Genomic DNA, 13,756 nt, shown 5'->3' with positions numbered 1-13,756 from the left:
TGCTGAAATCAGAGTTTAGCTGCAAAATCAGAAACCCCAATCGATCAGCTGATCGATTGGGCAATTTGTTTCGCGAACAGTAGGCTTCTGGATCGATCCGTCGATCGATCCAGCAATTTCTGTCGCGAACAGAGAGCTCTGGGATCGATCACTGGATCGATTGACCATACTGGATCGATCAGCCGATCGATCTAGAATATCGCCCCGAGCACAGTAGCGTGCTAGATCGATCACTGGATCGATCCAATTCAAGTCCCGCATACAGTAGTCGGCTGAATCGATCACTGGATCGATTCAACCATTCCAATCGATCCGTGGATCGATTGGGAAGCCTGATAACAGCTGGAAAACATTTATTTCAGTTCCTTGACCATGGGGAATGTAAAACATGATATGAATAGCTTAGATTACACCTCATAGCACATATAGAGTAAAGAAATGTTAATAGTCTAGCAAGATTTTAATTAGTACAGCTTCCGCAATTAGACTTAATGATGGTCATGGATTAGTTAGCACAACATAATGTGACGATCGACCTTACAGCTTAGTTAGTAGAAGGCGGGTCGTTATACTCCTCCATGCAATGGCTCCACCTCCTAAAGTAAACACATAGCCTCATGTAGACTTACTGTTGTCCCTATCTGATTGGAAATCTGAATCCGTGTAACCCAAAGGGAGCAAATCGTCTGCTTTGTAAACTAGCATATAATCTCTAGTCCTTCTTAGGTACTTTAATATATGCTTTATCGTAGTTCAATGTCCTTGTCCAGGGTTACTCTGATATCTGCTAACCATGCCCACGGCAAAACAGATATCAGGTCTCATACACAGCATTGCATACGTAAGGCTTCCTACAGCCGAAGCATAAGGAACTACTTTCATGTCCTCTATCTCCTTTGATGTCTTTAGAGACATCTCTTTAGATAGAGCTACTCCATGCCTAAAAGGTAAGAAACCTTTCTTGGAATTTTACAGGCTAAAATGAGCAAGGATTGTATCCATATATGAAGCTTGGGACAAACACAACATTCTTTTCTTGTGATCCCTTATAATTTTGATCCCAAGAATGTGTGCACAATCTCCTAAGTCCTTCATATCAAATTTTTTGGACAACCATACCCTTACATCCGATAATACCTTGACATTGTTGCCAATTAACAAAATATTATCTACGTATAGTACAAGAAATACCACCACGTTTCTGTTACACTTCTTGTATACACAAGACTCATTCGGACACTGAATAAATCCATATGACTGGATTACTTCATTAAACCGGATGTTCCAAGACCTTGAAACTTGCTTCAGTTCATAAATGGACCGATTGAGCTTGCACACTAGATGCTCTTTGCCTTTTTCAATGAACCCTTCTGGTTGCTTCATATGGATGTTCTCTTCAAGACATCCATTAAGAAAAGTTGTCTTGACATCCATTTGCCAAATCTCATAATCCATATGAGCAACAATGGATAAGAGTATCCGGATAGACTTAAGCATGACTACCGGTGAAAAGGTCTCCTCATAATCGATTCCCTCTTTCTGAGTGTGCCCTTTCTCAACAAGCCTAGCTTTCAAGGTTTCTACCTTCCCGTCTGTCCCTCTTTTCTTTTGTAAATCCACTTGCATCCAACGACTTTTACACCATCAGGTGGTTCTACAAACTCCTAGACCTTATTAGAGTACATAGACTCTATTTCAGAATTCATTGCCTTTTGCCAAGATACTGCATCTATATCTTGGAGTGCTTCGTCATATGTTTGGGGATCAGGTTCATGTTTACCCGGGATCAAGTCCGAAGACTCTCCCAAAAACATGAATCTCTCAAGTTCCCTCACAACTCTCCCACTACGACGAGGCACCGTCTGTGGTTGTGTATCATGTGTGACACGTGTTGAAGTCTCTTGTGGTACTTCATCTTGTACTGTTGGTACTAAAGTAGACATGTCCTCTCTAAGTTCTTCTAAAATAATTTTGCTACTGGGCTTATGATCCATTATATAGTCTTCTTCTAAAAACTAGACATTGGTGCTAACAATGACCTTCTGGTCTTTAGGACTATAAAATAAACCACCTTTCGTTCCTCTGGGATAACCCACAAACACGCGAACTTCTGTACGAGATTCTAACTTATCAGCATCTGGTTTCAGCACATGTGCTGGACTACCCCAAATTTGAATATGTCTTAGACTGGGCTTTCGCCCATTCCACAATTCTGTGAGAGTAGAAGATACTGATTTAGAAGGTACTAAGTTCAGAATGTGCGCTGTCGTTTCTAGAGCGAATCCCCAAAACGAATTTGGTAATTCTGAATAACTCATCATCCATCTCCATAAGAGTCCTATTCCTTCGTTCTGCCACACCATTCTGTTGGGGTGTACCAGGTGCAGACAATAGGGATTGAATCCCGGCCTCTGATAAGTAATTCCTAAACTCTCCTAAGAGGTATTCGCCACCACGATCAGACCGTAGTGTCTTGATACTTTTACCTAGTCATTTTTCCATATCAGCCTTGTACTCTTTGAACTTATCAAAGCACTCAGACTTGCGGCGCATTAGGTAAATGTATCAGTATCTTGAATAATCATCTATAAAAGAGACAAAATATTCAAAACCACCTCTCACCTGGATAGACATAGGACGACACAAATCAGAATGAACCAATTCTAACACTTCTTTGGCTCTATACCCCTTGGCCTTAAAAGGCCTCTTGGTCATTTTTACCTTCCAAGCAAGATTCACAAGTTGGAAAATTTTCCAACTCTAATGAACCCAAGAGTCCATCGGCTATAAGCCTTTGAATCATACTTAAGTTAATATAACCAAGCCTTAGATGCCAAAGATATGCTTGGTTCATTTCTGAATGTTCTTTTCTCTTATTTGAGTTAGAAGATGTGTTATTAATTTCCATATTTTGCTTTGTGGGAGAAATTGGATTTAAAGTATATAAATTGCCAACCAATGCACCAGAACAGATAATCACTTTATTTCTCTTAATAACCACATAGTTACTAAAGGAAACTGAATATCCATCCACAAACAGTTTAGAAACTGAAATTAAATTCTTTCTAAAACTGGGTACATAAAGACAATTTCTTAAAACCAAATTTCTATTTCTATTAAAAGATAAGTAGACGTCTCCCACTGCAACAACCACCACCTTAGTAGCATTGCCCATGTAGACAGTAATCTCTCCTTCTGTTAGTCGTCGGGTTTCCTAGAACCCCTGCAAGGAATTACAGACATGATCAGTGACTCCCGTATCTACACACCAGGTGCTGGTAGATAACACCGCTAAACATGTTTCAACAACTAGAGCATGAGATATACCTTTGTTGTTTTGATTCCTACGAGGACAGTCCGCCTTCCAATGCCCTGACTTCTTGCAGATGAAGCACTTGCCCTTCGGCTTCTTCATTCCAACTTTAGGTCCTGTACTCTGAGATTTATTCACCTTCTTTGCTGAGCTAACTTGTTTCTTCTTCTTCTTTCCTTTCGGTTTAGAAGAAGAACCATTTTCAGCATAGTGAATCTAAGAATTGTGATGAAACAAACCTTCTGCTGCCTGAAGTTCTGTCAGTAGTTCTGCCAATGAATATACCCTTTTATTCATATTATAATTCAGGCGGAATTGCTCAAATTTCTAGGTAGCGTTTGGAGGATCATATCGATCTAGGTTTCCCCATCAATTTCTCCTCCAAGGATTTGTATTTCATTTATATAAGCCATCATCTTTAGGATATAATCCCTCACGGGAGTACCCTCTTGCATGGTGGTCGTCATTATCTTTCTCATGGCTTCTTGCCTAGAGGCCCGATCTTGGTGACCAAAGAGTTCCTTGAGATTGTTCATAATATCATAGGCTGTTGGTAAATCTTGATGCTGATGTTGCAATACATTTGACATTGAAACCAAAATGTAACACCGCGCCATCTCATCTGCTTTTACCCATTTCCTATGATACTCAATCTCCTCTTGGGTAGATTCAGCATTGGGTGTATCAGGGCAAAGTTCAGTCAATACAAACTTATAGCTTTCAGCAGTAAGAACAATGTCCAGGTTCATTTTCCAATCTATGTAGTTAGGACCAGTAAGTCTGTTCTCTTTTAGTATGATGGCCAGTGGGTTTAAAGTCATCTTAAGAATCACAAATAATTTTTGTCAGAACTCTAAATTTAGAATAATATTGATTCCTCAAACAATACTATTTTAAATTAACCAACACCTTAAAACATCGCGAATTTTGTATGCCACGATAGTGTGGACGTATACAAATTCAACATTTGTAAAAGGTGGGTTTAACCCATTAATTTTATTATCTTGTCAACCTAACTTTTTGACAAATAAAATTAATAGTTGGTTTCCATTGGTCACACGAATAATAGCAGTGACTCCGATGGGGAGGATACTATTAGATGTGCCTAAGTGTATATCATTACTTGACACTAAGTCTATTAATAAGATTGTGCCCCTTCCGATGGGAAAGATCACACGCTCTTAATTAACTTCCTATAATCATCCAAAATGGAAGTTTGTTCTAGTGATCCACAAATAAACTCATCCGATATGGAGGAAGGCACTCAGAGCCAACGCGCAAGTTTGTTTGCATCACTTACAAACCAGTAATAGAGACCGTGGAATTTATTTAAAATCCCTCTCCCACTTAGTTATTTAAAGTGAGGAATTTTGACTATGCTAGCCTACTAAACATGTATACTAACATGCACACACAACACAATATAAAAGCAATAAATAGAAAAACTAATTTTCAACTATTATGGCTTTTATCTATTGTTGTCCTCCGTGTGTTGTCATCCCTAGCTGCTGCCATCCTTGGCCACTCCCACCGGGTCTAGTTGTCGCATCCATCTTGCTCCTTGTTCCGCTGTGCCTCTAGTCCTTAAAAGGTTCCACACCTTGTAAGATTCGATCCGCGACATAAATAGAATTTTACATTTTTCAATCCTATATTCCTCGAAGGAATGTACATGTAAACTAGATCGAACATAAAATAAAATTTACATCCATCGATCCTATATTCCATAAAAGGAATGTACATGTAACTAGATCAAAAAATAAAATCCTAATAAAACTAAATACAGCTTCTGCTGTATTTTATAATATAATCATGCACACACAATAAAATGCCCTTGACATGTCCAAGGGTCCAATCACAGACATAATAACTATAAGCCATAATAGTTGGATCCTGCATCCACAAAGTTAGCACATTCTACTATTAACCTGCCTAAATTATGTATGACATGTGCATAATTAAACTAATACCAAATACATAGAGGCAAAACCCTAGCTCTGATACCAATTGTTAGTTGCTACTCGGAAAACCTATGGTTCCACTGTACAAAAATTTGTACAAAGATCTGAACCTTTTCTTAACTACCATGTGTTCTTTTAAATTAAACTTGGATCGCCTGCGGAACTTAACACGTTTGATCCAAAGTTTAATTTATTTGTTCATTTAGTTTTAGACTTGGATCTCCTGCGGAACTTAACACGTTCGATCCAAATCACCTAGGTTATTAATTCCATTAAATATTAATTTTCAAAATTGGCTTCCAGGACTGCATGGCAAGGCACATGGCCTTCTTGGATATGGGAACAACCACCACCGCCTAGACAAAGCCTTTTAAGGAAAGCTAATATTTAATTTCCTTAAATAACTTTAGGTCAACCAAAAAGAACAATCAAATCATAAGGAAAAGAAAAATAAAAGAACACAACATCAAAAACTAATTCGAAATACTAGAATCGCATGCCTCTTGTATTTGGTATTTTTACAAAGAAATAAAACTAGTATGATGCGAAAATTTAATACTAGTATACCTTTTCTTTTGCAAACAAAAACCTCTAGGTCTTCTACCGTATTCCTCTTCTAACCTCGGACGTTGTGTGGGCAACGATCTTCCGAGATGAGAAACCACAAAAGCACCTTCTTCTCCTCCTTGCAAGGTTCGGCCAAAACAAGAGCACCTCCAAGGATGAAGAAAAAACATGCACCACCAATGCTCCAAGGGATGCAAGCTTTCTCTCCTTCTTCTCCAAGCTAGAATCCGGCCACCACTTGATCTCCAAGAGAGAAGAGAGTTTCAGCCATAAGGATGGAGAGAAGAGAAAGGGAAGAGCCGGCCACACCAAGGAAGAAAAGAGGGAGAAAATAATAGAGGTTGTTCACCTTGAAGGCACCCAAAACCCCCTCTTTTATAATCCTTTAGCCTTGACAAATAAGGAAAATTTAATAAAATCTTCCTTAACTCTATTTCCATTGAAAAGGAAAATTTTAATTAATTAAAATTAAAAACCTTTTCTTAGTGTATATGGCCGACCACACCATGGTGAGCAAACAAGGTAATTTTCAATCAACAATTAAAATTCCTTTTTGTCTTCGGAAATTTTAAAAAATAAAATTTCCCTTTAAAATCCCTTCATGGTTGATAAAAAGAAATTTCTATAATTTTAATTTTTCAACATGTGAATAATTTACAAAGAAGAAAAATAAAATATCCTTCCAATATATAAATAAGGAAAGATATTTAATCTCTTTCTTTAATCTTTTGTAGAGACTTATAAAAGAGATATTTTAATTTTTAATCTCTCCAATAAATTATATCTTCCACATAAGAAAAATTTAAAATTAAAATTATTTTCTAATTTAATAGGGCCGGCCACCTAAGATTGGGTTCAAGCTAGGGCCGACCACCTATGGACCAAGGTTTGGCCGGCCCTAGCTTGGTCCTCAAGCTAGCTTGGCCGACCCCTTATAACATGGGTATGAAGGTGGGTATAGGTGGGTATAGTACTCTATAAATAAGAGGCTACGATAGGGACCGAGAGGAGGAATTAGTTTTGGTCTCCCGATAAAATTAAGCATTCCGTGTTCGCCCCGAACACACAACTTAATTTTATCAAGAGGAATGATATTCGCCGCGACAGATTACCGCGACAATTTGTCGCGACCGAGTTGGCAGTCTGCGTGGCCATATCCACCTCAACCTTCTCTCTCTCCGCTTCGCGAATGCGGTCCGCGTTAAAATGTGTGATTTTTTTCGCGTGCCGTAACGCTCTACCCTCTTCCCCCTTGCGAAGCGAAGCGAATTCGCAACTTTTGCTTCCCCTTCTCCTTCCCCTGCCATTCTCTCTTCTCCCTCTGCCACAGTCCTTATTTCTCCATTGTAGTTCTCAGATCTCCCTCCTTTGCCATTTTCTCTTCTCCCTCCCCTGCCCTAATCCTCCTCCCAGCGAAATTAGTGTCGTGCCCTAACTTCTTCAAAAGCACCGCCGCGTCTTCTCCTTCCGCGACAGATTCCTCCTCCCAGCAAGCTTCGTCTTCCTCCTAGCATTTTCGAAGAGCAAGGAGCAGTGACTTTGAGTATTCTTTGAGGTAACATTTTCTTCTACTCCTTCTACTTTTAGTTCTGCTTCAGTTAACATTTTCTTGAATGGTTCTTGGTTATTTTCCCTTTAGCTAAGTTGTTGTGGTAGATGTATTGAGTACTCTTTGAGGTAACATTTTCTTTTGCTCCTCCTTCTTTTTCTTCTGTTCTTCTGCTTCAGTTAACATTTTCTTCAATGGTTCTTGGTTATTTTCCCTTTAGCTAAGTTGTTGTGGTAGATGTATTCTATTTTAGTGTTTCTTAGGTATACTGATTTTCCCTCGTAGGAGCTTCTGTTTCTCTCTCTCTTTAATTTATATATTCTGTTACTTATGACATTTCTATTTCTTAGCTAAGTTGTTGTATTCTATTTCCGTTGGAGCTGGCCAACATGATCAAGTCATATATATTTGATTCTCATATTGGAAAATTATTTAGCAGGAATGAAGTAACCCCTTTTTTGATTCTGTTCACTAGATATCTTTTGCCTACCAATGTACGATGTCACATAATTTGTTTTCCCTTGAGTCGTTTAACACTATGTTTCAGTTTTACGATATATTTCCTCTGTGGTGGGACTTTCTTTCCTAATTTCTGTGAATCCTATATGCATCCTCAATTTCGCATTCTAGTTCAATTTTGTGCAGACTTATTGTTCACTTTTCAGAATCCATTCTCTGTTTCTTTTCTGATTTATGTTATTAACTTGGCCAACTCCTCATTGGCAATCCGCGAAAAACATTATTGATTTGCCCTTTTATAGATTTATTTTTGTGAAGAATGACAGATTTTTTTTTAATCTAAGTTATGAAAATTTGATTATTAGGTACTTCATGGCATCATCAAGTTATAGCAGCATTGACAATACGAGATTTCAAGATGTAATATGTAGGGACTGCGGACAAAGAACAATAGTTTGTGTTTCTAGATCAACCAAGAATCCCGGAAGACAATATTACAAATGTGGGCAACATGGATGGCAAAAGTGGGTGACATCCGATACTGCTTTATCTGGCAAAATTAAAAGTGAACAGAATGTTTCTCGTGGAGGAATAATCAATGTACCAAAATTCATTTGGGTATCAGTGATGGTGAACTTGATTCTCTTAGCCATAATCCTGATTGTGTTGTTAGTTCATTTGGTTAGTTAGAGTTAAGTAATGTTGGTGTTCTAATGTAATTTGTTAAATATTTGTAATTCTGGACGTAAACTTGGTTTGCTAGTTTATATGGTTAAACATTGTTGGAGAAATTTCTGAATATTTAATTAAATGTTTAATTGTAGTATTCGAATAGAAATATTGTTTAATTGAAATGTTGAGTTCTTTGCTTTTGTCTGGCAATGAGCCACTACCAGTAGTTCAGAGTCACGATGGAGATTCTGAAAGAGGAGCAAACATGGAAACTTGGCTTTTGTCTGGCAATGAGCCACTACCAGGAGTTTACATGTCCATTCCTCTTCAAGCTGGACAAGGTAGTTGAGTATCCTTGTCAAAATGTTTTTATGGTCAATGGAAGAAATAATCAGTTGAATCCTTCATTGCTTAGAACTGTTAACCTTGGTAGAGACCATCTTAATGGATATTCTAGTCAGTGTGACAACTTTATGCTTCCAAACGGGATGAACGAACCATCATGTTTCCTATATAGTGATGGCATAAGTTCCAATGGACATGCAGTTCTGGGCAGATTTGGTGAACAAAAATTTCCTGAAAATTTTCTAATAAAATTACATGGAGGGAGTTCATCTCTATTTTCTGAATCTAGTTCTAGTGGATGCAGTCAATTGACCCAATTTCAGAATAATCGTGCTCTAAACTTGGATATTCTAAAAATCGAAGGTTCCTTTCTTCATAATTCCAATCAGAAAATGAAATCTTCATCGCTGCATTTCAGAAGTTATTCATTAGACAAATATCATTGATCAGTTGCATTTGTTAGCTAAGGATCAGAATAACTGCCGCTCCTTGCAGAGCATATTTGATAAAGGGAAACAAGAAGATTTTGATAAGATATTTCTTGCAGTCATCAACAATTGATTCTTGATTCACACAAGTCTACAAAACTCCCAGCTAATATAGGATACACAAATTCAATAACATTGCTAATAAAAATTTAATAGTGCTAATAGAAATTTCATCTCCTTCCAAAAGTCCATTTCAACTTTAGAACTAGCAACTTAACAAAAATCCATATTCTTCCAAACCAGCAACTTCAGAAGCCGCAACTTCAGATATATCGTCCAATGTAACAGAGGCAAAAAATGATCCATGTTCTTTCAAAAGTCTTTAGAGAAGGCATGATCTGCTCCAATAAAAATGATAAATAAAACAAAAGAAGATGTTAAAAAGGAACGAAGATGTTAAAAGGAACGATTTAGACAAAGGAAACTTGGATTGCAACATACTTACACTGCTTCAATATCTATACTTTAAAGTTGCACTGGAATAAACCACAAATTGCATGGAAATGGAAAACAAAGCCTTATACCATTATACTTGCAATTTCTACCTGATGGCATGGAAATGGAAAACAAAAGCAAAGCCAATAAAATTGTTTCCTTAATTGTAAATCAAAAAGACAATGATATCAAGCATTTTCATTAACTAACCTGAATTTTCATTCCATCGTCAGCCAAAAAACCAGTACTCATAGCTGCAAGATAAATTATAAACAAACTTTAAACTAGCTAAAACCACATCAATATACTTGTACAAAATAGTGACATCACATACCTTCTTTCGGGCCTTTGCAAATGATTTCTTCACAATTTGTTCAACCTTAGATTGTTTTCTCTTTGTGGGTGGACGACCTTTGGTTCTTACTTTCAATGGAGAGTGTATCGCTTTTGTCCCGGATGTAGATGCTTCTTCAAGTTGTTCAGCCCTTGATTGCCCATTCTCCATAGCAATAATAAGTTTTTCCTTAGTGTCTTTCATGATTTCCATCAAAATAGAACAAATGTCGTCGCTTTCGGCTCCAAGTTGTTGAACCTCTTGCATCAATGGGGTGAGAGTATTATACCGAAGTCTTTTTTCACCACAATCATAATCATCATATATGTTACTGATGCTTTGATACCCACGCTTAATATCTTTGCGCCATCTGTCCATAATATAACTCATTGGAACTTCAATAACCTTCATTCTCATCAACACTTTGATCATATGCCTACATAAAATTCCTCGGAACTCAAACAAACGACACACACACTTCAGTTGGCAATCTAACTCGATATAATTTACCCTAAAGGAAACTTCTCTTCCAGGTTGTCCATTCTGTCCCAACATATTTTCTACTACTTCAAATATTAAAGTTGTCCCTTCTTCCCTCAACAAAGAGGCATCGCAAAACATCAACCCTCTTATTTCATCTTGGAACAACTTAAATATATTGTTAGTGTAGGCATTTTGGAATTGTCTTTCAATCGGATGACCAAGAATAACTGGCATGATAGAATTAAAAGAAACAAAATCTAATTTTTTTTCATTCTCAATATTCTTCTTCAGTGCACTATCATACTGCTCAACAAATTGCTTCAAAGATGTTTTAGAATGAACATAGTCATCAAAAAATGCATTCATACTTTCACTTCTTTGAGTTGTAGACATACCAACCCAAAAGTGATCTTTAACATACACAGGTATCCATCTATTTCGTTCCTTATACAAAGATTTCAACCAATCATTGTTCTCTAACTTAAACTCCTCAATCATTTTTAACCAGTTCTCATCACACTCATCAACTGTAAGCGAGTTATAAACAATGGTCTTCAATTGTTTCTTTATCATTTTGTAATGAACATGACCACCTAACTTTGCTGACAGTTTTTTCATAATATGCCAAAGACATAGACGATGATGAGAATTCGGAAATATCTTTTCAATTGCGATTGCCATGGCATGACATTGGTCCATGATTATAGCCTTTGGAGCAGATCCGTGCATACATGTCAACCACGAGTTGAACAACCATGTGAATGTTGCTGAGTCTTCACTTGATATTAATCCACATCCCAACAAGATAGATTGCCCATGATGATTCACCCCAACAAATGGAGCAAAAGGCATGTCATAACTATTAGTCAAATAGGTTGTATCAAAAGTCACAACATCACAAAAGTAATCATATGCAGCCCTACATCTTGCATCTGCCCAAAAAATATTTTTTATTCGAGATTCACCATCTAAATCCACCACATAAAAAAAGTTTGGGTTCCTACTTTGCATGCGGCAAAAATAAGTACTCAAAGCTTCAGCATCTCCTTCCTCCAATCTCAACCTTCTAGCTTCTGAAATATAATTTCTACAATTTCTCTCATCAAATGATAAATTCTCATAACCTCCAGCCTCAACTACACAAGAGTGAAAACTTTTGCTTAAAGTTATTCCAGCTTGATCATTTAATTCTAATTTTCTCTTTGTAGCTGAATTCAATACTTTATTACATCTAAAATGTCGTGACTTTCCAGGGCTCAAAATATGATTATGCTCAATGTATACACTAGTTATCACAAAGTTCCCATCATTTCGAACAGCTACATTAATTTTAGCTTTGCAATTTGTCTTACTAGAAGGTCGAGGGTGCAAAACATTTTTAGCTTGAGATACCTTCTTACGATTTTTGGCACATCCAATAGAAAAATATTTTTGTTTTCCATCATCTCCATTCCTACCACCTAATTTCGAAATACCAAAACCAACATTGGTAGCATAGGAATTATAAAAAGTACGAACTTCTTCTTCAGAGGAAAATATCATTCCAACCTCAGGTAGCTTGACTTCTTCGACAGTAGATGGAGATGGGTCTTGATCCACATGGTCGGTGTTATCCTTCATCTCATTCAAATCAATTTTTCCTTCTTCCATTTTTCTTTCTTCACCTACATTTATTAAGAGAAAAGTTAATAACATAAATCAGAAAAGAAACAGAGAATGGATCCTAAAAAGTGAACAATAAGTCTGCACAAAACAAAGGAAATATATCGTAAAACTAAAACATAGTGTTAAACGACTCGAGGGAAAACAAATTATGTGACATCGTACATTGGCAGGCAAAAGATATCTAGTGAACAGAATCAAAAAAGGGGTTACTTCATTCCTGCTAAATAATTTTCCAATATGAGAATCAAATATATATGACTTGATCATGTTGGCCAGCTCCAACGGAAATAGAATACAACAACTTAGCTAAGAAATAGAAATGTCATAAGTAACAGAATATATAAATTAAAGAGAGAGAGCAACAGAAGCTCCTACGAGGGAAAATCAGTATACCTAAGAAACACTAAAATAGAATACATCTACCACAACAACTTAGCTAAAGGGAAATTAACCAAGAACCATTGCAGAAAATGTTAACTGAAGCAGAAGAACAGAAGAAAAAGAAGGAGGAGCAAAAGAAAATGTTACCTCAAAGAGTACTCAATACATCTACCACAACAACTTAGCTAAAGGGAAAATAACCAAGAACCATTCAAGAAAATGTTAACTGAAGCAGAACAAAAAGTAGAAGGAGTAGAAGAAAATGTTACCTCAAAGAATACTCAAAGTCACTGCTCCTTGCTCTTCGAAAATGCTAGGAGGAAGACGAAGCTTGCTGGGAGGAGGAATCTGTCGCGGAAGGAGAAGACGCGGCGGTGCTTTTGAAGAAGTTAGGGCACGACACTAATTTCGCTGGGAGGAGGATTAGGGCAGGGGAGGGAGAAGAGAAAATGGCAAAGGAGGGAGATCTGAGAACTACAATGGAGAAATAAGGACTGTGGCAGAGGGAGAAGAGAGAATGGCAGGGGAAGGAGAAGGGGAAGCAAAAGTTGCGAATTCGCTTCGCTTCGCAAGGGGGAAGAGGGTAGAGCGTTAGGGCACGCGAAAAAAAATCACACATTTTAACGCGGACCGCATTCGCGAAGCGGAGAGAGAGAAGGTTGAGGTGGATACGGCCACGCAGACTGCCAACTCGGTCGCGACAAATTGTCGCGGTAATCTGTCGCGACGAATATCATTCCTCTTTTATCAATAATAATTCATTCCACTAGAGAACTATTATTGAACTACCGCACCAATCCCAAATTATATTTTTGGGCTCCTTCTTATTATGAGTGTGTTAGTGTAACGACCCACCTCCTACTAACTAGGCTGTGAGGCCGATCATCACATTATGCTGTGCTAACTAATCCATGACCATCATTAAGTCTAATTACGAAAGCTGTACTAATTACAATTTTTGCTAAACTATTATCATTTCTTGGTTCTACATGTGCTAAGGGGTGCCATCTAAAGTATACCTAGCATATACTAAGTCCCCTACGGTCACAGAATTGAAATAAATCTTTCCAGCTGTTATCAGACCTCCCAATCGATCCACCGATC

The 13,756-nt window shown here is 37.5% G+C and overlaps 1 protein-coding gene and 1 long non-coding RNA gene across 2 annotated transcripts; both read right to left on the bottom strand.

Annotated features, from left to right (window-relative positions):
* Positions 1 to 9,828: 9,828 nt before the first annotated feature.
* On the bottom strand, positions 9,829 to 10,239 carry LOC122020119. The gene is made up of 3 exons (XR_006122101.1): positions 10,124 to 10,239; positions 10,000 to 10,043; positions 9,829 to 9,899 (listed from the first exon to the last, which is right to left on the bottom strand). It is a non-coding gene; the product is annotated as an uncharacterized LOC122020119 (long non-coding RNA).
* Positions 10,240 to 10,520: 281 nt separating this feature from the next.
* Positions 10,521 to 12,256, bottom strand: LOC122019257 (protein FAR1-RELATED SEQUENCE 5-like). The gene is made up of 2 exons (XM_042576746.1): positions 10,634 to 12,256; positions 10,521 to 10,559 (listed from the first exon to the last, which is right to left on the bottom strand). Exons 1-2 carry the CDS (start codon positions 12,254 to 12,256, stop codon positions 10,521 to 10,523), a joined length of 1,662 nt encoding a protein of 553 aa, XP_042432680.1.
* Between the last annotated feature and the right edge of the window lie 1,500 nt (positions 12,257 to 13,756).

The sequence above is a fragment of the Zingiber officinale genome, chromosome 9A (genome assembly GCF_018446385.1).
Source record: "Zingiber officinale cultivar Zhangliang chromosome 9A, Zo_v1.1, whole genome shotgun sequence".
Classification (NCBI taxonomy): domain Eukaryota; kingdom Viridiplantae; phylum Streptophyta; class Magnoliopsida; order Zingiberales; family Zingiberaceae; genus Zingiber; species Zingiber officinale.
This window is presented reverse-complemented; position numbering and strand designations above follow the sequence as displayed.